This window comes from Rhizophagus irregularis, chromosome 20 (genome assembly GCF_026210795.1).
Source record: "Rhizophagus irregularis chromosome 20, complete sequence".
Classification (NCBI taxonomy): Eukaryota; Fungi; Glomeromycota; class Glomeromycetes; order Glomerales; family Glomeraceae; genus Rhizophagus; species Rhizophagus irregularis.
Genome location: NC_089448.1, coordinates 3367335 through 3394993, shown reverse-complemented (window position 1 = coordinate 3394993; position 27659 = coordinate 3367335). Strand labels below are relative to the sequence as shown.

The following is a 27659-nucleotide window of genomic DNA, read 5'->3' as shown; positions in this document are numbered from 1 at the left end:
CTTTGATAAAAAATTCATCCCTGAATTTATTACACAAAATGACCATTCTCATCCTGCCGAAATTTCACAGAAACTAGATGGTAATGAATTCTGGCCTAATAAATCACCTAATAAGGCCAAAAAATTCTTCTCTAAGTCTCCTAAAATTTTAAAACGTAAATTCACTCGTAAAATTTGCGAAAACAAGATCCGAAGAAACAATGATCATTTCAAAAATCGCTTTTCGTACGAAAACTTCAACTGATAAGAGTATAATCGAAATTAATGAGATTTCGATATTAATTCATAATTGTTCGTTGATAACAAAATTTCAGGTTGTTCATATTTTTATTCAGTTAAATGTGAGGGATGAATATGGTTCTTTTCAGTATGAATAGCTCCTAATGTTTTAATGCTTCCGCTATAAAAGAAACCTTTTATGATTCTACTAAAGTGAGTATTTTTCTTGTTCAAAGTAGGACTAATGTTTTAGTTTTAAATATCAATCACTCGCTTCATTTATCAATTATTATGTATACTTGTATACTTTTGTAAAAAAAAAAAATGTAATATATTAATATTTGTAGTATTATTCAAATTATAAAATTTAGCAGTAATATTTGATTAATTCAGTATCCTTACAAAAAAATTTGATCTCACGTAATCTCGATCTACTAAATATAAATATTTGTTCTTGATAAAAATTTTAGAATTTATCATAACTGCGAAATTTTAAATTTCACGATATTGTTTGTAGGATTTTTTATTTTTATCATTTGTTATCCAATAATTTTAAAGAAATTTATGCTCAATACTTCCATACTGCGTTTATGTCAATATATTTTTTTTTCTGTCATATTATAAATTGTATTTAATGTCCATAATTATGTAAAGAGAAAAGACGAAATACAGAGATATTAATCTAGTAATTACCAAATTTCTTATATGTTCTTGATATTAGGAATAAATGTGAAAAGTGGTGCAGTGTAGTGGTAAAACCACGATATTACTATCTTTATATATCATAATTTTACGTAAAACAAATTATACCTTTTTTAGAATTTTATGGTTTTTTTGGATTTTTTGATATTTATGACGAATGAGAAAAAACGATAAAATAATCTTCAAAAAAATTTCACCCTTATTATTATTTAATTTCCTTTAAAATCCTTAAATTGGTCGTCAAATACATCTTGTAATTCTTGATTTAGTTAGTATATTTCCTGTTTACTTTGATTTCATCATTACGGAATGTATTATCGTATTTGTTGATACAACTGTCTCATTCCTCTGAATTCCTCTTTAAAGTAGTATCAATAAATTCATTTGGAAATTGGCTTCATTTCTTATTAAATTAAATGTGTATCAAAATGCGTATCAATACTTACTGATTTAGAAAAGAAATAGCTGAATTACAAATATTTACTAGACATAAATCACTTTAAAAACTTTATCAAAGGGTTTAACAATCCATGCTACGTCTATTCCTTCTTCTACCACAGATTTCTCAATTGCTTTTATCATAAAATCTTCATTATAATAAAAATATTCTGCTTATTAATTTTAATTATATTTTTTTTTTGAAACACGCTTCATTACGCCTCGCTATTTATTTGATATATATAGAATATAATCAAAGTTCTACCTTTAGAAATCTCTTCCTTAAATAAACATCATCCATAACTATTAGAAAATGTGGTATAATACATTATACTTACATATCCACATATCTTTGAAATTATCAATAAAATCATCCTAATTCCCTGCATTTATAAGTAAAAATTCTATGTTATTAGTACTATTCTTTTATTAATAGTGCATTTAAATTTTAGACTGTTTCACTTATAATATAATTGTTATTATTTAGTAGTTCACAACACATTGAATTATTTCCTAATTAATTAGTTATATAGTACAAATTTTTAAAGTTTATTAAATCATGTGATATCAATGTAAAAATTATTAGTCATCTTTGTAAAAATTTAAATAGATATTATAATTGAAATTCAAACCAATTTATTTATAAAGAAAAAAAAAAGTATAAAAAAGTAATCATTTGTCTTTGAATTTTTATAAAAAATCATTCATAAAAAATTAATATTAAAAAAAAATTCATTGATAAAAATTAATATTAACATAATAAATAATAATAATAATAATCACGTACGACCATATAATAAGGATTATTGTAAATATAAATCTTCATATCCTGAACCAATGAAAAAGAATAAAAGAATTAAAAATATACTTACTGGAGAATGCATCCATTGCCATAAAAAACCTGTTAAACTAGGAGGAGGAGCAAAAGCCCATAATATGACTTTTTTTTTTTTTTTTTTTTTTTTTTTAAAACTGTAATGCATCTTTATTAGGATTTATAGTCAAGTAACTTATCCTAAATTACAGGATACTTAGAGCCGACCATGCTAAACACGTGACAACCCTATAACAGAGTAATCGAACAAAACAAAAAGAAACATTACAGAAAATTAATAAAATAAATATACTACCTGAAAATAAAATGCCTAAAACTAGCAAACTATACTATTTGTGAAACCTAACTATTTGAATTCTAAATTTTAAAGTGTAGGATTAAAGATGAAATGTGTAATGATGTTCAGGTCTGCCATGTGCAGCTTCAAAAGACGAGTCCCAACGGTCCCACACCCAAACAGTTCATTCCACCAAATCCCCCTTATACCTACAAAAAAAATAAAAGTTAGTATTCTAAACTAAATTGAACAAGTTGAAATAAAATACATTTTTGTTGTGAATTTTTGTTATCGGAATCTTTTTTACGTGAATCACGTGACTTCGATTAAAATATAGTTCATTTCTCCTCGTAAGTCTCTTCCTTCTCTCTTCACTTCTTGTTATTCTTCTTTTTCTTTTTCTTTCCACTTTTCTTCTTTGATGGTGATGCTTCGGGTTCTACCTCTTTTTCCTCTATCTCTTCCTCTTCTGTATCTTCTTCAATTCCGTAAATTGCCGATGGTGAAAAAGAAATCAATTGCTCTCTTTGCCTCTTCTCCTTATACATTTCAGTGAAAGCTTTGCTTCTTTCTTCTACATCTTCTATCTCACTCCATTTACTCGGCGATTCCAGAATTGGTCTCTTTTCTCCAATTTTCTTTTCGTCTTGGTATCGATTTTCATTCTCCAATCTTTATTTAAAATTATCGTTCATGGTTGTATATTCCTGGAATATTTTCATTTGTTCCGCTAAACTGATAATTCTTTGTCCTAAATGGAAGAAATTGTTTCTCTCCATTGCCCAATCTTTAGCTTTCTCCATTGAATCAATCTTATTCTCCTTGCTCACTAAATGCAGGGCCTCTGTATTGATTCTTTCCCATTCCATTGCGTTGGACAGTTGATTGAAGACATCTTTCACTTCCATTAATTTGTCGATTAGACTACCATTGTGGGTTGATTCTTGATACTGAACATATTTGATTTTATTCGTTGTTCTGTAATCTTTTATGATATCAACCGCTTCTTCAGGCACTACGTTATCTTTCTTCAGTTGTTGCCCTTTGTTTTCTGAAGTGTCATTATGATCTGGAGTATTCTCTTCTCCTACTCTCCATTTTTTAATCATCTCGACAACTTCGTTTTCGTCTGGCGTCTTGCTTATCCTTAGTGGCTTTTCTTCCACTTTTGATGGATGTAATAAGCTTTCTTTTCGTGAGGCGAAGTTCCCTAATTCTCTATAAATTCTCTCCGGTGGTGTGATAGGTGTCTTCGGTTCACTTGCCAGCCGTAAAGGTGATCTCATCCTGTTTTCCCTATTTTCCGTAGCTATAACCTTTTCTTGTACTATCTTCTCTTGTACTTTCATCGCTCTTGTCTTAGCATCACCGTCTTTATATATCGTCTTCTTGTTTCTCACAAGCCAAACTCTATTAATATCTCCCTGTGTGCATGAATCCTCCACTGCTTCTTCCATTTCTTTGAGGTTCCTGAAATATCCAATCACTTTCCAATTTTTTGTGATTTTGATAATTTTAATGAACGCCGTCTTGGAAGTTTGTTGCAGTTTTTTCGTGAAGTCGTATGTGTTTTCCCTCTTTATGGATTCCATTTCTTCGTTAGTTAGGTCTCTCACAGTCTGCCATTGATCCCGCTCTTGTCGTCCTTTCAAACCTAGTTTCGCGTCGTACCATCTGATAAAGTTTTTGCTAATACAAATACCGAAATATCCATCTAAGAACGTTTTTGTAAAGTTTTCGTTCAAAGCGATTTTTGCCTTAACGGTTTTGTATTTGTATTGACCTCGAATTTGCAGTCTATAAACCGTTCCTATCTTCATCAGATTTGTTCTTACGTCGTCTTCACTCCAATATTTGGTATATCGTAGAAAAATATGTCACGTGCCTCCTTGGCCTGCTGATCATTACTAACATTTTCGGGTAAAACTGGTATCTCTAAAATTTCTTCCCGTTTTCTCCTATTTGATGTCGATCTTCCTTTTTTGGATTTTTTCAGCTGATCGAATTCTTTGTTAACGCCAATTTTAACCTTTTTTAGTTCTGATCTCGTTTTCTCTACTTCTTGCGAAATTTTCCTTATTTGCTCATTTTTCTGCGATATTATTCGTTCTTGTGTTTTCTCCAACTTGCCTTTCTTGTCCATCATGTGATCTTACCTCCGCAGCTCTTCTCGCAACTTTGAATTTTCCCATGAGAGTCTTTTTATTTCATCTATATAGACGTCGAAAGACGTTGCTGTACACTTTAAAACTATTTCTTGTATAGTCTCTTTTTTTCGTACAGCGTTATTCCGTATCAACTCCAGGAAGCTCTGTTCAGTTTTGCTGAGACCGCCGTCTCTTGGTACTCTTTCTTGGCTTTTTGCTGGGGTCTTTGAGTTCGCACTGAAAATATTTTTTGTTTCTTTTAGAAACCTATATCTATATTCTGTAAATTTGTATGCTGACTCCATTTTTGAGGTTTTTTATTTGGATTTTATTAATAAAAAAACTCGTAAAAGACGTTTTTCCTTCCGCAAAAAATTTGGGCAGAATGATCGTCAGAAAGAGTCCTTCGTATTATTTTCCCCCATAATATGACTGTTTTCTAGGACCCAGAAATATATATAAAAGGGTCAAGGTTTGAGTTTGCGTATTTTGAATCATGAAAATCTTTCCTTTTTTAGATAATTTTTGATAGTGCCAGTCAAAATTTTATTTCCTATTAGGCCACGCAAATTCAATTTTTCGGTTCACGTAACATTGAAATTTAAAATTGACCTGGGAACCCGGAGTTTATTGTTTATTAATAAAAAAAGTTTATATATAAAATCGTGATATCTGATTGGTTGACTTTTGAAGGGGAAAGATTTTATTTTCGCTCCAGAAGTTCTCAGCCACGTGATAAACTTACCCGCCAATAAAATTATGTATTGATCACGTGATAAACTTTTTATATATAAACTTTTTTTTATTGAAATTTGAAAAAGTGACCCGGCCGGGTGAAGTGAACCGAAAAATTGAATTTGTGTGGCCTTATAGTAACAGACTGGCATTATCATAATTCCGGCCCTGAAAAAATGCATACAGCTCATAGTAAAAAATTTTTTTCATCACCTGATTCCTATATATATATTTCTGGATCCTAGCTTTCTCGTTCCTTTCAAGTAAGATGTAATAAGTAGAATTGTAATATATTGTATCTTTGCTGAGGAAAATTTGCTTACTCTCATCCTATTCTGTAAAAACTCCAGCCTTTCGCGATCCATTCACGGAAAATATAAATAATTTAAATAATTTGATTAATCCCATAATATAAGGTTATTCATTACTACGGAAATATGAGCCTTTTACAGAAAAAGATGGAATATAAGAAACGGATCGACTTTTTTTACAGGGAAATTTAATTTAATTTCATATCCTAGCTAATTAAAGGAAAATTAATTTTATTCAATCTTTAGGGGGCTTGGTACGAAATCCCAAAACACAAAATCCCGAAGGTACATTATCCGACACTCTAAATCCTGAAACGTCAAATCCCAAATTTCAGTTAGGATTAGGAATATTAAGGTTTAGTATTAGGTTAGGGTATGGAAATTGATGATGAAACATTGGAGTGGTCAGTCAACTAAGTAAATAAAAACTATATGTGGTTAACTAAATATAGTAAGCTTATTTAAATTTTTTGATTGAACTTTGATCAACACATTATTTATATAAACGTAAAGCTTATTTTTTTAAATGCCCAGATTGGATAACAACTTCTTTCTCGGCTATTTTGGTATCAATTAATTTTTATGAACTACTTTACAGAAACTTCAAGATCGTAGCGATGGCTTAATGCGCAGTAACTGCATCTATGTAATTTCTTTACGATTACATAATGTGGTCACTATGTATTTATAACGCAGTTACTGCGCATTAAGCCATCGCTATGATCTTGAAGTTTCTGTAAAGTATGATTAAATTTTCTAGTATTATAGACAAAAATCTATCTATATATCAAAGTTTGACTTTTCAAACTAAATACTAGGTATCTTATATCAAATAGCTTCGTAACTTTGGGTTTAATTAATGATTTTCATATAGTTTTTTTTCTTAAGATACAAAATAGTTAAAGTTGTACATCTAATTTAACAGTAAGAAATGGATATATATAAATCATACAAACGCCGGTTCCATTTAAAAAAAAGCAAATAAAGCACGTCTTGATAAATATTGGAAAACTAATGAAAAGGCATCATCTACCAGTGAAGGTGTATATTCTGTCAATGAAGAGATGTTTTTTGATAAAGAAGTGTTATCTATTAATGAAGAGGCACCTATTATGATAAGAATCCACAAAAATCCCATTTAATTTAGAATTACCTGAGAAAGATATATCTCCGGCAAGAAATTTTATTTCAATTATGCAATATCCAAAATAGCCAAATAAAGGGAAGATATTTTCACCATATTTGCAGCAAAAAGCATATAGCTATCTTTCTCAAAGCTTTTATAAGCATCATTCTTCTCATCAATTTTTAAAAGACTCAAAATTTAACAATTTACGATCATTGCGGCGGATTTATGAAATTTGGCAAAAACCTGCTGCGCCCTCAGGAATTAAAATTGACTTACAGGAACATTAAGCTTTTTTCCTAAAAAATGTCAAATAATGACGCACCTTTAACACTGGAAAAATTGGTTAGGTAACGGAAAAATTGGTTAGACGCAAGATTTGGGGTACAAAAAATTTTTTTAGAGCTCATTTTTGCCTGTTCACTAACAAATTTGGGACTTAAATAAAAATTTGGTGACTAAAAGACTATCAAATATTTATTTAATTTGACATGACGGACAAATTTTGAGGTATTCATAAATCCGCCATGATATAATGATATTACCTCAATTATTATATAATAAAGGATCGACGTTTTTGTTTCACAAAAAAATTCGATAATAAGTTTTTATATGGTACCCATATAGTTTTGATTTACTAGTTGACTGACCAACATCATCTTGAAGAAACCCGGGTGTTTACCAAGCAATAACCAGAAAACGTTCAAAACAAAGAGATTAAGGATTGGGATTTCAAAACTGTCAGTAAAATGATTGTCTCTGTCGGTAAGTTAATTGTCGGTGAAATGATTGCCGGAAATAAGCCAGACCCTATCAAACTTAAAATACATACAATGCATGTATAAAATTTAAAATAATAAAGTCTTTGTACAAATCATTAATTAATGTTATATAACTATTGTACGATATCCCTACGAGCATCTTAACATGGTTTGTATATAATGTACTGTAATATTTATTACACATGAGCACAAATATTAAATAATATTAACTCATTTCGTTTTTTTTATAGGTAAATGTAATGTAAATTAATGTCTAAAAAAGTACCATTTTGTTTAATTTTGTTTTTTTTTTGTAATAAGACATAAATCGTGCTTTTTTAGACGTCTTTTAAAAAACGTTTAAAAAAGCACCATTTTGTCCGATTTATTTTTTATTACAAAAAAAGACAAAAATTAAACAAAATGGTACTTTTTTAGACATTTATTACACACGAGCGCAAATATTAAACAAATTTAACTCATTCCGTTTTAAAGGGCAGATAAAAAGCTATATTATTGTTAATATTTTTTTCGAATCTAGTGAGTAAAAAGGGATATAAAGCATGTAGGAGCATGTGGAAGTTCAGCCTTTTCCTTCAAAGCTACACTTTTCAGGAGGGCAGAATAACTTATTTTTGTGAAGAGTTTTGCCAAGAAAAACTTCTAACATTTCTGAGATAGGTTGCTCCGAAAAATATATTTTTGAGGGAGGGGTGTGTATTACTAATTAAATTTAAATCAAATTTTCAAATGGAATAATAACACAATGTTTACAGCAGGTCTATCTATCGATTCTTCTATAATGCAAAGAAAACAAGGTACTTTTTTCGTATAGAAAAAACAGTCCACAGGCGAAGGATCTCGGCAATGGCCCTCCATATAAAAACTGAAAAAATGACGAATGATCCAAGGAAATCCAGCGGGTACTGTTTGTACATGTTCATCAACTGGAGAGAGATACAATCGGCGGAAATCAATGGGTTAATCCATTTTCACCCCGGGTTGGTCGATCCATATTTTAATTTAGTATGAACATTGAATTAGGCAAATTATATTTTATAATAAGGGGGGTTAAGTCCGATACTTTTGCTTGAATTAGATAGGAACGGATCATCAAATGTTTTAAAAAAGGAAGAAATACGAAATCCATTGGTCTGGTATTTTCTTATAAAAAGAAAGTAGTAACTCTGAAGCTAAATTATTAATAAACACATTTAAATAATTAATATTCACAAAAGAAATAATTCAACCCAGCAGATATTTTTCAAACTATCTTCTTCACAAAATAATCATGAACCGAAATTTGATATTTGCATTCCTTTTATTGGCTGCACTTGCCATGGTCAATGCTGTTCCATATCAATTTCTTAAAAGAAGTAGAGACGTAGGTTTGCCATGTCCATATACAAATCCTAGCGGCTCTACCATCTATGCAAACCTTAATCCTTTCCCCCCTGTTTCTAATCAACCCAATAATTATACAGTTGAAGGAGTAATGTTAGGTTATGAAATCACTCCTTATAAAACCGAAATTATAGTTCTGTATACTGATCAGAACCATGCTCTCATAAGTAGTTATAATAAGGCTTTGGATTTTTATTATGCGAACGCAGCTCCATTTTCAATTGATGTACCAGATGTTCCAACACCAATACTTCCTAGTGCATACATAATTACAGTAATAATTGGAGATAAAACCGATAATGATCCAAATATTGTAGAAACCCATGCTTGTGCATATGCTAATTTTGGTTTCTGATTTTGCTGGCACTATAGAGTAACGCGGCCTCCCTACAAAAGAAATCCATGCAGTTTTTGTGCTGATAATATACATTTTTGTTTTGTATGTTTTCATAGTGTTTTTTCATAGTGCAGTTATATTATACTTTGGATGTATAGTTATGAAATTACGCTGGACGTTATTTCCGTATTGAAAATCAAAAACAACAAGCATTAACAGTCATTGAATAATATATTTTTCTCATTGCATTATGTAAGCGATCTATTCGCAATTTTATTTTTTGTAATAGTTCGTAAATAATAAAGTATTGACATATTCATCGTCAAAAGTCACGTAATGATTGCATTGTGCTACAAAATACAAAATTAATGAATCACACAGCAGATCTGTGAAACGCTCATTTTCTCACATATACTAGGCTTTGGTATTTTTTCACAAATTTTACACTTGTCCTCACATACGCTTACATACGCTAGCTTGCACCAATAAAATTTCGCAAAAAATACTACATAAGCCGAAAAACATGTCTATCACTTTGTTCTGTTTAACTCTGTCTTGTTAAAATTAGTAGGGACGAGAATATTAGTGACCTCAAGGAGATATAAAGGCGAAAAACAAAACGACTTTGCTGGTGTAGACGCAGACAAGCTCAAGCTATGGAAGGTGAAAATCCCTGACGATCGCGACGATCACTTAGGCAATCTCAAAGACAAAGACAAACTCGAAACACTTTCCTGATTCACCAACCGAAGAATGTATTTATGTCCTAGTCGAAGCGCTCGTGTCAACCGCCACTTCGAGCCGTGAACAGGAATTACTTGACAAACTTACCTCGTCGAAAGCATTACTCAACAAGTCCGTTTATGGTATATAAAAAATAGTGGGAAGAGTTACTTCGTGAAAATTTTTCTAACTGGCTTTGCATTGCAGACTTCGATATCGTCGTTAGCTCGAAACGGACGAAGGACAGTGAATATCGAACACCCTGCACTTGAAAATGATGGGGGCAGTGCTCAACATGTTAAATGACAGCGGAAAATACTCTCCTCGTATTGATCAAGACCTACGTGAATGCTTCAGCTGTTCGTGTCAAAAAATAATCTCAAGTTCACCGTATTCATAGAAACGCCCTCAAAACCCTTTTCTGATCGGTCGTTCTCAAAGGTATCAACTTTATGGTCTTGGCGAATCAGACGATCATTCATTATCAGTGTTCCCGCCTTTCACTTGCGAGCATAAAGAACTAAAAGACGATTATTCCCAGGCAATACTTAAACATCTTATAGCCGAATTGGAGGCGCGTCTTAAGTCCATTTCAATCAGTGGAAATGAAGCATCGAAATAACAATATGTTTGCTCATACCTTGTCGCTGGGTAAATCTACACGAAGGCAAGTTGAGCTTCGATCTGAAAAAAAACATTACAGGACCTAATGGACACGGACCAGTCGATTTCGCGATAGATTTACTCCAAACCGCGGTGTGACAGAAGTAAAGGACGAAGATATTTATAAGGGCATTGCTCAGAATGCTGTAAAACTCGAATCTGCTCTATAAAATCGTAAACGTAATGCAAATGAAGTGGAGGAAGAAGGTTTGTTTACGGGTAAGACTTATGAAATTGTTACAGATGCGGAAAATGGTATTTTATGGAATGTTCGCTCGATGACCAGGACAGGCTAAGATCCAAACTATCGAAGCCGGTAACCTTTGTATATGATAGTAAGAACATGTAGATAACGTTGATAGAGTCCTCGGGCATATTACATGGTTATTGGAGGAGGCACAAAAGGCGGACTCAGCTGTTAACTTAGGCGGTGAGCAAGAAATCAAAAGGGTAAGGTCGACAATCTCGCGGGAAAGGGTACTTCCAGTACCAAGTCGAATTAGGATTTAGAATAGCTTTAGCAAACAGGCATAGGTAGCTTTATTAAGCATAGAACAATCATGTATCACGGGCTACGTCCCGATCCTTTGTATTTATTTTTGCATATACTAATAAAAACTTTTCTTGGCAAAAGTTGCAGACCATTGGTCAGGATGTCGCGTGAATTTTTCAATTTTGAATATTAACATACAGAGCATAAATAATATTATATTAACGGGTATGCAATCCGAAGTAGATTTATTGAGGCAACACTTCACCGAACTTGAGGTTAAGGCAGAGAAAGGTGAGCTCGAGGCCAGGAATGCCGAGATCCCTGAACTTAGAAAGAAGGTTGCTAGTAAGATCGAGGCTGAGAACGTGAGGCCATGGAAGAGATTTCCAAGCTTAAGGCCAGAATCGAGGAACTGGAAAAATGTAAAGCAGATTTTTCAACTGAGAATGTTGAACTTAAGCTAGGGTTACGAAGATGGAGCAGAATTACGGACGGATGCGATATACTCGACTCTGCTTAGAGCAATGTAAGCCTGATCACGAAGTCAATGATGTGGTGCCATAAGGGTGGTTATCTATAGATAACTCGATATATACCCGCTAGCTTCAAGTTATCAGAGGATAGAAAGGGATGCTTTCTTATACTAGTAGATGAGACGAACAAGAAAAGTGTTAGTGATAATATAAGGCAGAGGAATGGGGAGAAGAAACTTCAGCGTGGGTCAGCTAAAAATCAACCGTAAGACTTATCTGATTGCTACACAACTCCTTCGGCATTTAAAGTTGCACTAGAAATTGTGACCCCTATAGCCTCTGATCATGCTTAGTCGCAAGATGCTGCATTTTTGTTTCACTAGAAAACAAGCATATTTCATCGCATAGTTCATCTCAGGAAAACTCTCTACCTATTATCCACTTGCCTTACCAATTAACATTTCCAATTTCAATAATGTAGTAGCTGATGGAGAAGGCCACGATAAAAGCTAAATAAAAAGAAAATGTATGCTGGTATGCTTATTTATAGAGAATCATACAAAAATAATATTGCAGAAATTTGCTCTAAAACTGGTGTAGCGGAAAAAACTGTGAAGTCTCAAGTTTACACCATTTACACCATGATTAATGCTTCTTTACCTAAGGTTTCAGAATCAAATCTGGATAAGAAGACCCAAAGAGCCGGAAATGTTTGTAAGCAATTTGGAAATATTATCGATCCTGCAACCAAAAAGGAAGTTATGGGATCGGTATCGATAAAGTTTATGGAATTTCGTATGGAGTAAGAAGTATATGATACGTGATATACTGACCATTGGACCGAAATTTCTGAGACTAAATGCATTATCTACATCTGTCTCCAACTCTTCTGGCGGAACAGAACCATTATCCATTTTCATTATACATTTCTCTTTTTTGATTTTGTTCATTACATGTTTTACATGCTACTTGATTATTAAAATTATCAAATATTCTTTTGTCATTTATCATCCTATTCATGTCTGTAATTCTTTTTTTACATTCAGGACATTCCTTCTTGTTACTATAAAGTTTATTACTTCTTTTTGGTAACATTTGTAACATTCCCCTAATTTAATGGATTTTTCCTGATAACAATAGATACATTCTCCAATGATTTTAGATTTTTCATTATTGTCAATTGTTCTGAAGGTACTAGAGTTGCTTTTTCATTATTGTTCATTTGTTCTGAAGGTTAGGATGCTTTGTATTTGACTGGTTTATTTTGAAGACAATCATTAGATTGCATGTATGCAAATTAAATGAATTAGAAAAGAAAAAAGTGTTAATAAGGAGAGAATTTCTATTTTATTGAACAGGTTTACAGGTACAAATAAGAATGCGGGATCAAGTTATAACCTTACTCCAAAAAAGACTATAAAAAAAATTGGAAAAAAATATGAGGCTGTGTATGTGGATATGATTAGATGAATTAATTCATAATATGGTGGAATAATAATTAATAATACATATATATATAATAAATACATACTTGCACTAACAGTATTATCATAATATCATGTTGAATTATGTATAATATGTAGGAAAAATCTATATAACTAAAAAAATTTGTCTGACGTTTGGATTAGTCTCCGTGAATTGTGTAACTTGAAATCCTATGCCATATAATTAAAACCCCCGCCTGATCTATTTAACGATCCGTAATATTTTACAATATTTTATAATTAATTAATTGAAGAAATGGTTGATTTAATAATAGACTATTATAACCAAATCCATAACCGAAATTCTCTAAATAATCACCAGATTTTTGAATAAAAATTTTAATTCAAATAGTTTAGTTAAATTAATAATTTATCAAATAAAATGAGTATCAAAAGAAGAATAATAAATGAAATGAACAGATTCTAATACATTTAATTGTTCAAATATTTTTCCTAAGTTTAAAATTGATGTAATATAAAATAATAAAAGAATAATTATAAAATTTATAATTAATTAACAAAAATATTTGTAGTATTTTCATAAAGTTTTTTTTCAAAAATACTTCTAAAAAATTAATCAATTTCATTCTACACTCAAACGTCAAATCATTAATATAAATAACTACATTATTGTAAATAAAATTTATATCTAATCTTATAAATATAATTTAATACATATTATTTTATTATTTTTTGTTAACTAATTATTACCATATTAAATTCCTAATTTTTCTATTTAAACAAACTCATTGGTCCCGGTGCGAAGCAACGGGTTACTGCTAGTATAAATTGGTTATCAATGCAATTGATTTATGACACGTGAATGCAATAGTTGTGAACATGTAATAAACCCAACTGATACAATTTTACGACAAAAATTATGAAAATTATAGATTAAAAAAGTAAAGATTGTTTTCAAAAAAAATATTGCTATTTACTACTAGATTTGAGAAAACTAAAAATAATAAATGGATTAATTGGATTGAAGAAGCTATTGCGAAAAGTTACTTTAAGTATTACGATTGTAATCATTTTAATAATTATATTGAAGAAATTGTTTTCTGGAAGCTTCGGAAAAGACTACCGTGCTCTTTGAAGTTTAATTCTTTAAGCATTAATTAGAACAATATTCTGCTTGGCTTTTATTTTTAATGTTCTTCTTTTAATGACGAATATATAATAGTTATTGGTTGGGGGGTAAAATATCGGTCACCCCGAAGGGGTGACACGATATTTCATCCACCATAACCAATAACTAGATTATTGCGTCAGTCACGCAAGATCATGCTATTATTATAGTAAGAGTATATAAAAAGTATAATTAAACTGCAAATATATTTGATATTTAGCCAATAAAAGAAAAATATCAATTATTCAGCCATCAACAAAAAATATCAGTCCGTCAAAATCTGCATAATCCTATTAGACTGACCAATAATTAATAGTTACTCGGCACGAAGTGCAACTGTTTTATCAGGGCTTATGTAATAGGTATTTTTATACAACTTAGTAACTGGTTGTACTAACATAAATCACCAATTAATAAAATGCCTGATAAAATTCTATTACAATAGTATGTATGAAGAAAGCATTTTATGGTTTTTTTTGTGAATATTATTAAATATTTCGTTAAAAATATAATTACCGTATTTTGCGGTAAGTAAGCACCCCCGAAAATAAGCACCCTGGCCAGAATTATGAGGATCTTGGCCGGCATCAAGTGCAAAAATGGGGTGCTTATATACCGAAAAATACGGTATTAATAGCTTTGTTTCAGAGTTACTCCCTTTAAATAAAGAAAAATAAACCAGCTTCCTGAGTTGGATTAAAAATCGTATTTCCATCACCATGATTGGTTCTTCATATACTTACAATTGTCACGTAACAGCGATCACGTGACCATAAATCAAACGTCGAACTTCTTTCGTGTTATATTTTTTTAGTTTTTTGATTATTAAATATTTTTTTGTTCCATTTTTTATATTTTTTAAATCTTTTATGTAAAGCTTTTAACGATCCAAACAGATAGAATTTTTATTATCTTTGTAAAATGTTATAGCAAATATGAAACAAAATAAATTATTTGTGCAAATTGTGAGTTTGCTTTTTTTATATTTGTTTGACCATTCATGTTATTGCATCATTTCCAACGTGATAAGCTCCAGACTTTGTAACGTTTATCGTTTCCCTACGAATAATACGCGTATGCTGATCATTTTAAATTCAAAAGTAACTGGTTATTTGTTTTATTTGTTTAATTGTTATGTCGACACGTTACGCCAAGTGATAGGAAAAAAAGGAACATTGTCAACCGTAGTATTGATATTTAATTTAATTCATTTACTATCAATAATCAAAAAAAAGGTTTAATGTATTAAGTTTATTTTAGATCTACGTCAGGACAGTAAAAAATTCTAATAGTTCTATTAAACTAATAATATAATATAGTATATTTATTATGAATTAAAAAAATTGAATATTTTAATTATTACACAATATAACCGAATAAAATAAATTTAAAATTAAGTTTCTAGTTCTACGTCACGTTTGTTAAAAATATCCCCACGCTTCTGGTTCTGCGTCCGCGTCACGTTTCAACGTATCTGGTTCTGCGTCTGCGTCAATGGTGAATTAAAATATTATTAAAAGAATTCGTTTAACTAATTTGATAAAAAAGAAAAAATTTTTTCATAATTTATAATTTACTCGCTAAAACCATAGTAAAGCAGAAAATCAACAGTAAGTGTTTTAATTGCATGATTCAGATAATATATTTTTTTTTCGTGATATGTATAACTTTTAATTCGTTGTTTGTTTAATTTGTTTGAAGAAATTTTCATTGTCTCAAGGTGTTTATATAAGAAAATTTTCTATAATAACAAATATTTCAAATTATTTCATGATTACATTTTTTCATATTTGTAAAGAAAGACGTACAAGTGCATTTTTGCCACGATTTTTTACATTTCGCCCATTGCGCCACAATCGGAACGAACAGTGCCACTTTGAATTAATAATGTGGAAATAGATTAGATTTAATTGAACGAGTAGTCTTTATTTTATCTTGACAGCGTAAACAATTTTTCTCTTTTTCTCTTCATATTAACATCAAAGAACATCATGACAGATTTAGTTTTGTTGGCTTGATATAATTATTATGAAAAATTCATTAAATGAACTGGTTTTAAATTAAATAAAACCAGTTTATTATTAAAACGTATCATGGATAATCGACATGAGATTAGTTAGTTATCCACCCGCTAGCTACCATTTTTCGGAGGTTGATATAGGTTGATGTTAGGGTGGTTTGTTGTGTAGTCCTTCGCTTTGCTACAGACATTTATTTCATTTTTTTTTCTTAAACGTTACATTTGAGATAGCAAAAAATCTACCGTTCCCTATAAAAAATTTTTTAGAAAAATGATCACGTGTCTGAGTTTCTTCGGAATAAAAACTAGAAAAATGATCAGAATTTTTTTTATAAGGGTTTCATAAAAGTCTAAAATAATATTATAATATCAGTTTTTACATTATCAGGATGTTGAAAGATAAATTTGTGATAATAAAAGTGTCATCATCTGATAACATAAATTTCACATTTTGTTATAAAAAAAAAATCAAACTTAAAAAAGAAGTTAATGTATGTCAACAATTCACGATAAAAAAAACTATCCGACACTAAATATCAGTGAATCCTAATAAACTATGCTTAATAGGTTATCGTATGGAAATTTCATATAATAAATGTTTTCTATTTTTCATCAAACAAATATTTGTTTTTTATTGATTGGCCTTGTTACTTGTTCATTAAAATTCACACGAAAATGCTAGTGAAATGGATTCTATTGTCTATCGCATTTAATTTAATTCAGTAAAAAGTGTAAATTGTGAGCGTGAAATTTTACAATCTGTTCTTGAAACTAACTTTGATTAAGGATGCTTTTGTTTTATACTTATAAGTAATACTTTTCATTTACGCATCACATGATATTAGTAACATTTCCGATTTAATCGAAAAATCGATGTCACGCGATATGTTTTGTTTATTGTATTACTAATGTGTTTTTAAACAAAAACTAGAATGAAGATCATGTTATTGTTTCTTATTTCTGTTAAAAATTTATAGAAACTTCTTTATTCTAATTGTGTCATATATTTATATACTGTATTATATTGTATTATATTGTATTATATTATATTTTATATATATATTTATCTTTTAAATAAAAATTAAAGAAAGACATATAATGCATTATTATATACTAATAATACGTAAAAGATCGGATCGTAAAACAAAGCAAAAAATGTTAGTCACGCAAAACTTTGAAAGAACGCTCCCTTTATAGAAAAAAATAATATCCAAATTTTTCCGAAATGGTTGCGGAGTAGTTATCAATTTTTTACATCCTTCTAGAATATTAAGTATTATATAATAAAATATATATATATATATCATGCCATATACTCAATTACGTATTCTGTTTATTACTAAAATTTTTTTTCATTCATTTTCATTGTTTCTTTTCTTTCTTCTCTCATCCCCCCCTATTTATATAAACTTCCTTTTTCTTTCACTTTCTCTTTCTTTCATTAATTTAGATTACGCAATAAAATAGTATTGGATGATGATCGAAGATTTTTTTGTTTTCCGACACAAATTATCGTTTACCATTTTAGTCAAACATTATCGAATTAAATGGCATTCACATCCCGGGTTTTAATAATGTGAGAATTCCGTTAATAAAATTTTCATAACATTTAAAAGGATCAAAATTTCCCACCTACTAAATTATCTAAAAATTTCAAATTTAACAAATTTTATTTCGAACAAAAAAATTAATTCAATTAAAAAAAAAAATGCCTTCCAAATTTTATTATTATTTAGACCTTGATTCAAAGCCTAGCACGGCGATGGAAGTTAATAATAATACAAAGAGTTCGGCGAAGCAAATTAATAACGATAGTCAAGAATTCTTAGAATTTTCTAATACTCCACTCCATAAATTGCTACCGAAAAAAACGAAACAAGAGCATAAATTCGATGCTAAAAACTCGCAAGCCTATAGAGCGCGTAAAGAAACAAAAAGAAAAAATAAGAAAAATCAGACAAATTAACGTTATCTAGAAATTATAAGATACTTATTTCTAACAAATATTTTACTCATTATTAGTAGTAGAGGAGATATAAATCTCAAATGAAATTTAAGTAACAAAATGAGCTTTAGATTTAAAACAAACATTTTTAAACTTATATATTTATTCTATTCATAATTCAATATATAATATTTATTTTATAATGTCAAAATAGTATTATTTAGTCGGATTCAAACTAGGATTAAATATTGTAAAAATTATAAATTATTGTACAGTGGGAGTTTTATACAGAGTGAACATAGTATATACGATATTATCATATTCTTTTAATATTTGAAATAAAAGATTTCCAAATATTATTTATTTTTTTTATTTATTTATATCATTCATTGGACATTTTTGAACGTAAGAGATTAAATTATAGAGTTTAGAATCGACATCACATTTAAATGATTACGTAAAATTTAGTTTTATTATAATGTTATTAAAAATACATTTACAACTTCATTATAAAAATTAGCTCCTGAAATACGAATCATCCCAGTAAAAAAATTATGAGTCATTCCGCTTTTTTTTTTTTAAAAATTATAATTACGAAAATTTATTCTCAATTTTACGAAATTTTCCTTTCCGACTTAATAATAACAAATCCAAAAAAGGAAATGATATGATAACTTATAGTTTAAGTTTAACAATATTTGATACTAGGATGAACTTCTTGATGAAGTAAAAAGTGAAAGCGTTTTTTGATAGTCAGGAGATAGGCGTATATTTCATTGTCTCCCTTTAGGCGCAAACTTTAGAGCTGTTAATGCACCCCTAAATTTTGTTCATTTATTCCAATAAAAGAAAAGCCACAAAGAAATGCGAATCAAATGCAAACAAATTAACGGTGTAACAATGTAACATGATGTATTATATAAATTTGATCACTAAAGAAATCAATAACAATAATTAGAGGTCACCGTAAATCATTTAAATACGTTATTTTAAGAGACATGACGAAACGTAACTTAAAATGGCTTACGAAATTATACACCAATATGAAAAATATGTCTTTTGTGTCAGTAAGTACTAAAATTTTTTGAATTCTTTATAAGTCTCCTATTTAAATGAAGGGAATCAGGTTAATGAATTTTTATTTGTTAAATTATCGATCCCCTTCGTAATATTTTAGAATTCAACAATATCTGTGCAGTCTTTTATTGTATTTTATAACACCTATATACAATTATTAATCAATTCTAGCATTCTGATTGGACAAATTTGACCACTACGTGGCCAAATCTTTACCAATCATCTGCTATCATCCCTATAAAAAATTTTATCCGTTATTTCTGTAAAAAACTCCGTAAAAATGAGCCTTTCACAGATCCATTCGCGGAAAATGTAAATAATTTGATAAATTCTGTGATATAAGGTTATTAATTCCGGAAATATGAGCCTTTTACGGAAAAAAGATGGAATGTAAGAAACGGATCGACTTTTTTTACAGGGCATTGGTTAATAATTGTGATATTAATCGTTTCAAAACACAATAACTTATAACTATAATGTTTCTAACTTTCTACGCTTAACTAAGCCAACACATATTTTAAGACAAATTGTAAATGCCTATTTTTTAAAAGAACTAAGTTTAATAATGAGCGAGACCCTGTAAAAAAGGTTGATCCGTTTTTATACTCCATCTTTTTTCCGTAAAAGGCTCATATTTCCGGAATTACAGCTATTTGCAAAAATAACGGACCACCTAATTCATTTTTTCTCCGAAGATTCATACGCAGTCATACGCAGAGATTATGGCAGTAATTCCGGCCAAATTATAATTTTGGCCAGAATTATAAAACTGATATGCAGACATATCCTTTTTTGGAAATAGCGTTCCAACAAATTGTGTTTTTTAGAACTTGTGTAATATTAAATTTCCTAAAATGAAATTATAATTCTGGTCAAATTTATAATTTGCCCAGAATTATTCCGATCAATTATGCTCTTCGTATGACTGCGTATAAAACTTCGGAGCAAAAATGAATTAGGTGGTCCGTGAGACCGTGACCTTAATTCCGGCAAAATTTAAAGATTTTTAATCATCACCGCACTGCTTTCGGTCAATTAATGCAAAATATTTATTTTTTGATTAGTTTTATAAAGTCAAAATTTTATGTTACTAAGCGCCCTCGTAATGAATTTAAGTGCATTTTTAGGATCATTAGGGATAGTTTTTGCTGTATTATATCATGTTTAAGAGTTGCATTGATCAGGTATTCTCGTTCTAATTCGAATCTATTGCTTATAATTTATTAGTATTGGAAATGTGATTATTCACAAGTAGAAATTTTATAAACAAGTGTGCTACACAAATTAAAGCTGCAAAAATGATTATACCATGGCAATGCAAGCTAATTCGAAGGTATAGCACTAGTAGTGATACAGTATTTGTAAAATTATGAAACGTCAATTTTTTTTATCTATTTTTATTTATTAGTTAAATCCTTATTAATTAAAAACTTATTCAGAATTTCACAATGAAGGAAGATATAAGAAGAAACTAATTGCTGTATCTATTAATCTAATCATTATGAAAAGTTTTTTTACTGGGATTAAACAGAACTTTTTATCGTTTTGCTTAAGTTTAGATTTTTGATTTTTTAGATAATGTATCTTTAACAAATTGTATTTTTCGTTATACCACTCATTTCTGCTGAACAAGATTTACAGTAATTTTCTGATTATCAATATTTTTCCAATAATAAATGTAAGTAAAAGGTTGTTTATCAATCAAACCTACCATTATTTACATCATCGATATCAACAAACGAACGAGTATAATCTGCAAAGGAATAATAAGGCAATTGTTCTACTAGCTTCTTGTAATATGTAATAATCGATTTTCCCGCCAAAAAAAATTAAAAAACGTTAGTTTCACTCATACTAACAATATATAAAATTATCTGCGAGGTTTTTTTCGTCCATCCAAATTGGGAATTATGGTTAATCTCTATAGATGTTCCAAAACCAAACATTTACTCTTCTTGTTATATATCGGCATTTAAATTTATACAGAGCAACGTGCCAACTACAATATGACATATACAGTATAAGATCAAATCAAAAAATTAGAGGTAAGAAAAAATTTAATTATAGCCAGAATTATTTTGTAAGTCTACATTTCTCTCAAATCCTTGAAATTCATTACCGTTATTTTTACAAAAATCATCTACTAATATTTTTTATAAGGTATTTATTATAATAATTTAATTTAAAATCTATTGTTTATCAAAAATAATAAGTATAAAAATTAACTAGGAAATGGAAAATATTGCGAAAATTATTATTATTTAAATACCTGTGACCAATATAGCCCCACATCCAATAAAAGTGTTATTAATTAATACATGATCAAAAACGTCATAACGATAATATCATAAATAAGTTTTATTTAACTTACTATAAATTTCATTTTTACGCTATTTTTGATCCACTTTATAAGCTTTATTTAAATTTTCCTACAAAATATTCATTTACACCATATTTTTTTACTCCACTTTATTATATCAATCAAGTGTTATTGCTAGTATGCCTAAATAAAATGGTCTATAAGAATCTGCATGATCGATCCTATTGGGCTGAAGTTAGGGTATACGCATTTTTTCATATGATAATTTCGGCCAGTACCTAAAAATGGCACTAACTTTTCGGCCAGGATTACCTATGAAAGGAAAGATCATGTTTAAATTCAAAATCATACCCCTTTTTAATCACATATTCATCCTCGCCTCGTCTAAACCAAACCATCACTTATGTTAGCTTCAGACAATGCTTTTCGTATGAAAGATTGAAAATCGTCTTCTGATATACCTGGCTTTTTATGTACATTTGGGTCCCACTAGCATTCCTAAAACTAGTGAAACGCGACGGACGATTTAATTAAATATCATGAAAAAAAGATGGCAAAAATTTCTCTGAATTCGAGTGAAAAATTATATGTAAATATTATATAAATAATTACTAATAGAATCAAATAAATAACTTATAACTTACGATGAAAATTATGGTTCGATTTTATATAAATAGTGCATTTTAGTAATAACGATAAATTAAATGAAGTAAAAATAAACAATTATCTACTAACGTAATGACGCAAAAGCGCCGCTATACACTATAAAAAGAGGTCGCAACTATGTCCCATATACAATGAAACTAGTACAGTGAAAACGGGTTGGAATCGTCCATAAAATTATGGGAAGGTGAAAAATTGAAAAAAAAGACGAAGAAATAAAAAGGAAATGTCCATATAATCAGTGGTCAAAAACATATTCTTTTCTGTACGAAATTCAGGATCCTAAGTGCCTGAGCTGAGAATCGTTGGTGTATGTGTGGAGAGTCCCCTGGATTATTATCATACACCAGGGCAAAATTTTTTTTTATTATATTTCACATTCATATAAAAATACCAGGCGTAAATACTATCAGGTCGAGAAGGTTGAAAACATGAAGTCAAAAAAAATTATTTATAATTAGATGTGACAAATGACAACCGGAAACTATCACTCCGGCCGACAAGAGAATTGATAACTTTATCAGTCAAGTTTTATTATTCTTGCAAGCGCATTCGTTATTATCTACTCTATAAAATTTTTTTGGAATGAAAATTAGAAAAATGATCATTTATCGGAATTTTACTCAGAAAACGTTTTATAGAGCTAGTAAATCAACAATGACCTCACTTTTATATAAATTGTTAAATATTAAGTAAATTAAATAAAATATAAAAATGCTTTATAAGCGATTCAAACGAAAATGATTTAGGCATTTAGCAAATGTTAAGATCGTATTTACGTCGTTTCAATATTGCAGAAGTGTTTTTTCTGACCACACATTTTCATTTTTATAATTAAATGTCACGAGAATCTATTGCTCAGATTAATTAGTATTTGATACATAAGTTTGATAAGTTTACAGTATGATTTCTCGAATGTCATTTCCCGAATATATCATTTCCCTAAAATTACAGTAATTCTCTTTCTCGAACCGATCATTTCCAATAGACATTTTAGTGGATATAATAAATAATGTATAAAAATTTCTTTTTTCAAGATAGATTTTGCTTAAATTTAATAAATCACAATGTCTAAAAAAAAAATTAATTTCTAAAATATTTCCCATGATTTTATGATTTTAGGTTTATTTTTTAACCATTCCATCTTGGTTTGGCCATACGGTGAATAAAAAATAATTGTCTGCACGAAGATTATTTGATTAAATTAGTTAGATCACAATCTGGAATTATCATAATTTTGGCCAGAGTTATAAGTTACACTGTTACAGTATGACAATAACATGACATGTACTACATGTCATGTGATTTGTAATTTTTTATTTATAATTCTGGCCAAATTTTATAATTCCGGCCTAAATTATATGAATTATTTCTCTTATTTTTATGAAAACTTGGAGGATTATGTTAAGCAAAGAATTGAGTTGTAGCCATAATAACAGTTTTAAATAAATATAAAAATATCAAAAATAATAATGCAATAATTGCAATATGTACGTAAACTATTTTACATGAGAACCATATCATCTGATCTACCAAGCAGTAATTATTGCTAGTGCATACCTAATAACTTAACTATACTTATTATTTACTTCGGGAAATGGTATACAGACAGTATTTACCCTATAAAAAATATTCTGGGGAAAATTCCGATAAATGATCATTTCTCTAGTTTTCATTCCATTAAAACTTCGATATGTGATCAATTTTCTAAAAAAATTTTTATGAAAATGGCATTTGGGAAAAGACCCGATAAGGGCTTGATAATTAGGGTGCACCAAAAGCCCGAAACTCAAAATCCCGAAAGGTTCAAAATCCCGACAGGTCAAAATCTTACAGAGCGACTTTCTGGTAGCATTAAACTGATTAAAGCTTAATGTGAGCCAATTTTTCGGATTTTGTACCTTCTGAGCATGTCGAGATTTTGGATTTCGGGATTTCGTACCATACCCATTTCTCTGGATGTATATAATATAAAATATAATACCTATAATATTTTTTTCTTTTACATTGTCTATAATACAACCGTAAAATATTAAAATTTATTATCAACGTCCTTTAAATTATCACTTTTACATCTTAAAAAAAAATCAAAAGATTTATTTAATTTAAATTAAAAATTCAGCCAGCTAAGCGGTTTTCAGTAAATTTTGCCTGGATTATTACTAAATATTATTATGGATTTATGCATCTTGTGTTATCTTTTTATTTTTTGAAAAAATTACTTTTAAAATAAGATTCATTCTGTAATTCGAAATTTTAATTATAACGTGATTAATCATACCTAAAGGTAATCCTATGATATTTCGGGTACAATTTACTCAAATATTATTGACGAAACTACTACATTTGGTTTTGAAGCTTCTAATAGAAATTTCCAATTACTACGTTCAATTTGATTAATAGTTCCAAATACAAATTAGATGATCGAATCTTAGAACTTCAATTCTTAACCAATGCTAGCAAATTAATGGATAGGATTTGCACACGCGCAAGAGCCACAACAAATATTATCGTGTGACACTAAGACTAAACAAACTTTTTATAGATTTATTAAACTTTTCAATAGTATTTATTTTTTCCTTTTATAAATCTCTTTTCTCTTCATTTACACCTTTCTTTTTCATATACATCAATGAAATTTTAAGGAGTAAAATTGTAAACAACGTTTAAAAATTTTGGTACTTTAAGCAATAAATCCTTTTACGAAAAAAAGTCATTAGAAACCGTAAAATTAGTAAGATCTTCACTCCTATTTGTCACGCAAATATTGTCACCGGGTGGTCAGCCAACCACGATATCATGGCAAAGATAATATAATATATTATAAATTTTGAATATGTATTTTGCTGGCAAAAAAAATAAATAAATAACAATCAAAGGGCGTAAATTTAAATGGATTTAACACTTATGTGAGTTATGTCTATCTCAAGATCACGTGATGTCACTTTATTATAAAAAAATTTTCATTTTTTTCGAAAAAAATTCGAGATTGTTACTAACATTGTTCTCTTCGTGATATTAGGTTTCTTTATTCGACATTTTATTAGTAGTGAATAAATAAATGGATAAAGTATTAATGAAATTAAGTACAATCTACGCTACAATGAATAAAAAATTGTGTTACGGTGTACATCAAAAAGGGAGTTACGCCTATCGATTAAAAATTAGTTTTTATTTTGATCATTATTATCCGTTATCATAGATTTATTATACAAATACTGTGTGAATTTTAATTAGTTACATTAATTTGTTAATTTGACGTATTCGATTTATTATGTAAGTTATTGAAAACGTTTTCATAGCCAACAGTTAAAATCTATCTTTACTCGTTTTTATGTATTTACGATTTGTACAACCGATAAAGGGAATTTGTGGCAAATTCTTTTTAATCTTACTATTTTAGCATACTAATAAAATATTTGTACGATAAACAACTCACAAATGATGCAATGTTTGTAGATCAGTTGATTAAAGAAAGACGTCATATGATGATCCGTTTTTTCAGCCTATGTAATCGAGATTAGATATGAAGTATAAAATATCCTCTTTTTTTTTTAAAAAAAAAAAATTATTTGATTCGATATTTTGCTCCATTAATACGATGTCGGAAGGAAAATCATTGTCGTCAAATAATAATTCAACCAATTTGAATTATGGCTCAACATCAAATAAAGATACACATAAACCACCATCTCCTCCAAGTTCACCGCCAGTTTTACACTATCCACCACCTCCACCGACATTTGGCAAATCTCTTAAACTTATAGTTAAAAATTCATGGTTAAACATACTATTAATATTTGTACCGCTCGGGTATATAGCTGATGCATTGGAAATGAGTGATACTTGGGTTTTCTTTCTAAACTTTTTTGCTATAATTCCATTGGCTAAATTACTAGAATTTGGAACTGAAGATATTAGTTTGAGAGTTGGTCAGGTAATTTATTTTATTCACAAATAAATTAATTAAAATGTTCAAATCGTTTTAATTCTTAATTATTTTTCTTATAGACGATCGGTGGTTTGTTAAATGCTACTTTTGGAAATGCAGTAGAATTAATTGTTTCCATAATTGCACTTAAGGAAGGACAAATACGTGTTGTCCAAGCATCAATGCTTGGAGGAATTGTTTCAAATTTATTACTGGTGTTAGGACTGTGCTTTGTTTGTGGAGGATGTTATCATAAAGTACAAACATTTAATAAGACTGCTGCACAAACAACTTCAAGTTTAATGACTGTAGCATGTATTGGTTTAATTATTCCTGCTGCTTTTAATTTTTCCGTTGATACTACCAAAAATGAGCGTAAAGATGAACTTTTAAATTTGTCTCACGGAACGGCGATTGTATTACTAACAATTTATGGTCTTTATCTTTTTTTCCAAGTGAGTATATTAAAGAGCTACATTTTATCCTAATCCTTAACTCACTTCCGTTTTTGATTCTTAGTTGAAAACTCACTCGGATTTATACGCTGCAGAATCTGAAGAAGAAGAAGACCCTAAATTATCTCCTTTCGTATCGATATTATTATTGACCGTTGTGACTATTTTTATATCCTTTTCTGCTGATTGTTTAGTTGATTCAATCGAAGGAATTGTTGAATCTTCTGGATTAAGTAGAACATTTGTCGGTTTAATTTTATTGCCGATTGTTGGCAACGCTGCTGAGGTAGTTATCGTTACTTCGGTTTTGTCTCACTTTTTTTTTTTTTTTTGAATTAACGAAGTGTTGATCTTTTACTTTCACGTAGAATGTAACGGCTATTACCGCTGCGATGAAAAATAAAATGGACCTTGCTATCAATGTTGCTGCTGGAAGCTCTATGGTAAGTCACTACTAATTACTTATTTCTTTTTTGTACATATTATACGTTAAAGTAAATTTTTTTTTTTTAAAAAAAAAAATTCTTTTAGCAAATCGCACTTTTCATTACACCATTCCTAGTTGTGCTTGGATGGATAATAGGAGTAGACATGTCATTATATTTCCAATCATTTGAAACTGTCGTGTTATTTATTGCAGTTTTGTTAACTAGTTTCCTCATTCAGGTATTTTATTCGTGTAATTCCTTTCTTAATGATAAGTTTTTTTCGTAAAAATGTTTTAACAATTTATCATCACCTTTTTTTTTTTAGGATGGTGAATCTAATTGGCTGGAAGGTGTTTTGTTACTAGCCACATATAGTATTGTAGCTTTAGCTTTCTTCTTTTACCCCAATGAAGATTATAATCCCTGAAATGGGATTTCGGTAATGAAATTAATATTTTTAAATTAAAATTTCAAACTATATTTACTTTATGCTTATTACATGTAATTTTATATTTTAACGTTAAATAAACATTTTAAAAAAAGTCGTGTAAAAATTGTAAAAA

The 27659-nt window shown here is 29.3% G+C and overlaps 4 protein-coding genes across 4 annotated transcripts; all 4 read left to right on the top strand.

Annotated features, from left to right (window-relative positions):
* Positions 1-8842: 8842 nt before the first annotated feature.
* OCT59_013340 (uncharacterized protein) lies at positions 8843-9310 on the top strand (the record flags this gene model as incomplete). The annotated part of the gene is made up of 1 exon (XM_066140742.1): positions 8843-9310. The coding sequence occupies one exon, from the start codon at positions 8843-8845 to the stop codon at positions 9308-9310; it is 468 nt and encodes a 155-aa protein (XP_066001593.1).
* Positions 9311-10155: 845 nt separating this feature from the next.
* On the top strand, positions 10156-10637 carry OCT59_013339 (uncharacterized protein; the record flags this gene model as incomplete). Its single annotated transcript, XM_066140741.1, has 3 exons — positions 10156-10158; positions 10223-10312; positions 10416-10637. 3 exons carry the CDS (start codon positions 10156-10158, stop codon positions 10635-10637), a joined length of 315 nt encoding a protein of 104 aa, XP_066001592.1.
* A 7348-nt stretch (positions 10638-17985) lies between these two features.
* OCT59_013338 (uncharacterized protein) lies at positions 17986-18243 on the top strand (the record flags this gene model as incomplete). The annotated part of the gene is made up of 1 exon (XM_066140740.1): positions 17986-18243. The coding sequence occupies one exon, from the start codon at positions 17986-17988 to the stop codon at positions 18241-18243; it is 258 nt and encodes an 85-aa protein (XP_066001591.1).
* A 7610-nt stretch (positions 18244-25853) lies between these two features.
* Positions 25854-27659, top strand: OCT59_013337 (uncharacterized protein). Its single transcript, XM_066140739.1, has 6 exons — positions 25854-26219; positions 26294-26668; positions 26733-26954; positions 27037-27111; positions 27200-27334; positions 27422-27659. The coding sequence occupies exons 1-6, from the start codon at positions 25884-25886 to the stop codon at positions 27521-27523; spliced, it is 1245 nt and encodes a 414-aa protein (XP_066001590.1). The 5' UTR covers positions 25854-25883; the 3' UTR covers positions 27524-27659.

What these genes read in the sequence shown, in the direction of transcription:
- OCT59_013337 (XM_066140739.1), top strand. Translation starts at nt 25,884, where the DNA reads ATGTCGGAAGGAAAATCATTGTCGTCAAATAATAATTCAACCAATTTG. An exon ending in TTAGTTTGAGAGTTGGTCAG is followed by an intron (nt 26,220 to 26,293) that starts GTAATTTATTTT and finishes TTTTTCTTATAG; the next exon opens with ACGATCGGTGGTTTGTTAAA. An exon ending in GTCTTTATCTTTTTTTCCAA is followed by an intron (nt 26,669 to 26,732) that starts GTGAGTATATTA and finishes TTTGATTCTTAG; the next exon opens with TTGAAAACTCACTCGGATTT.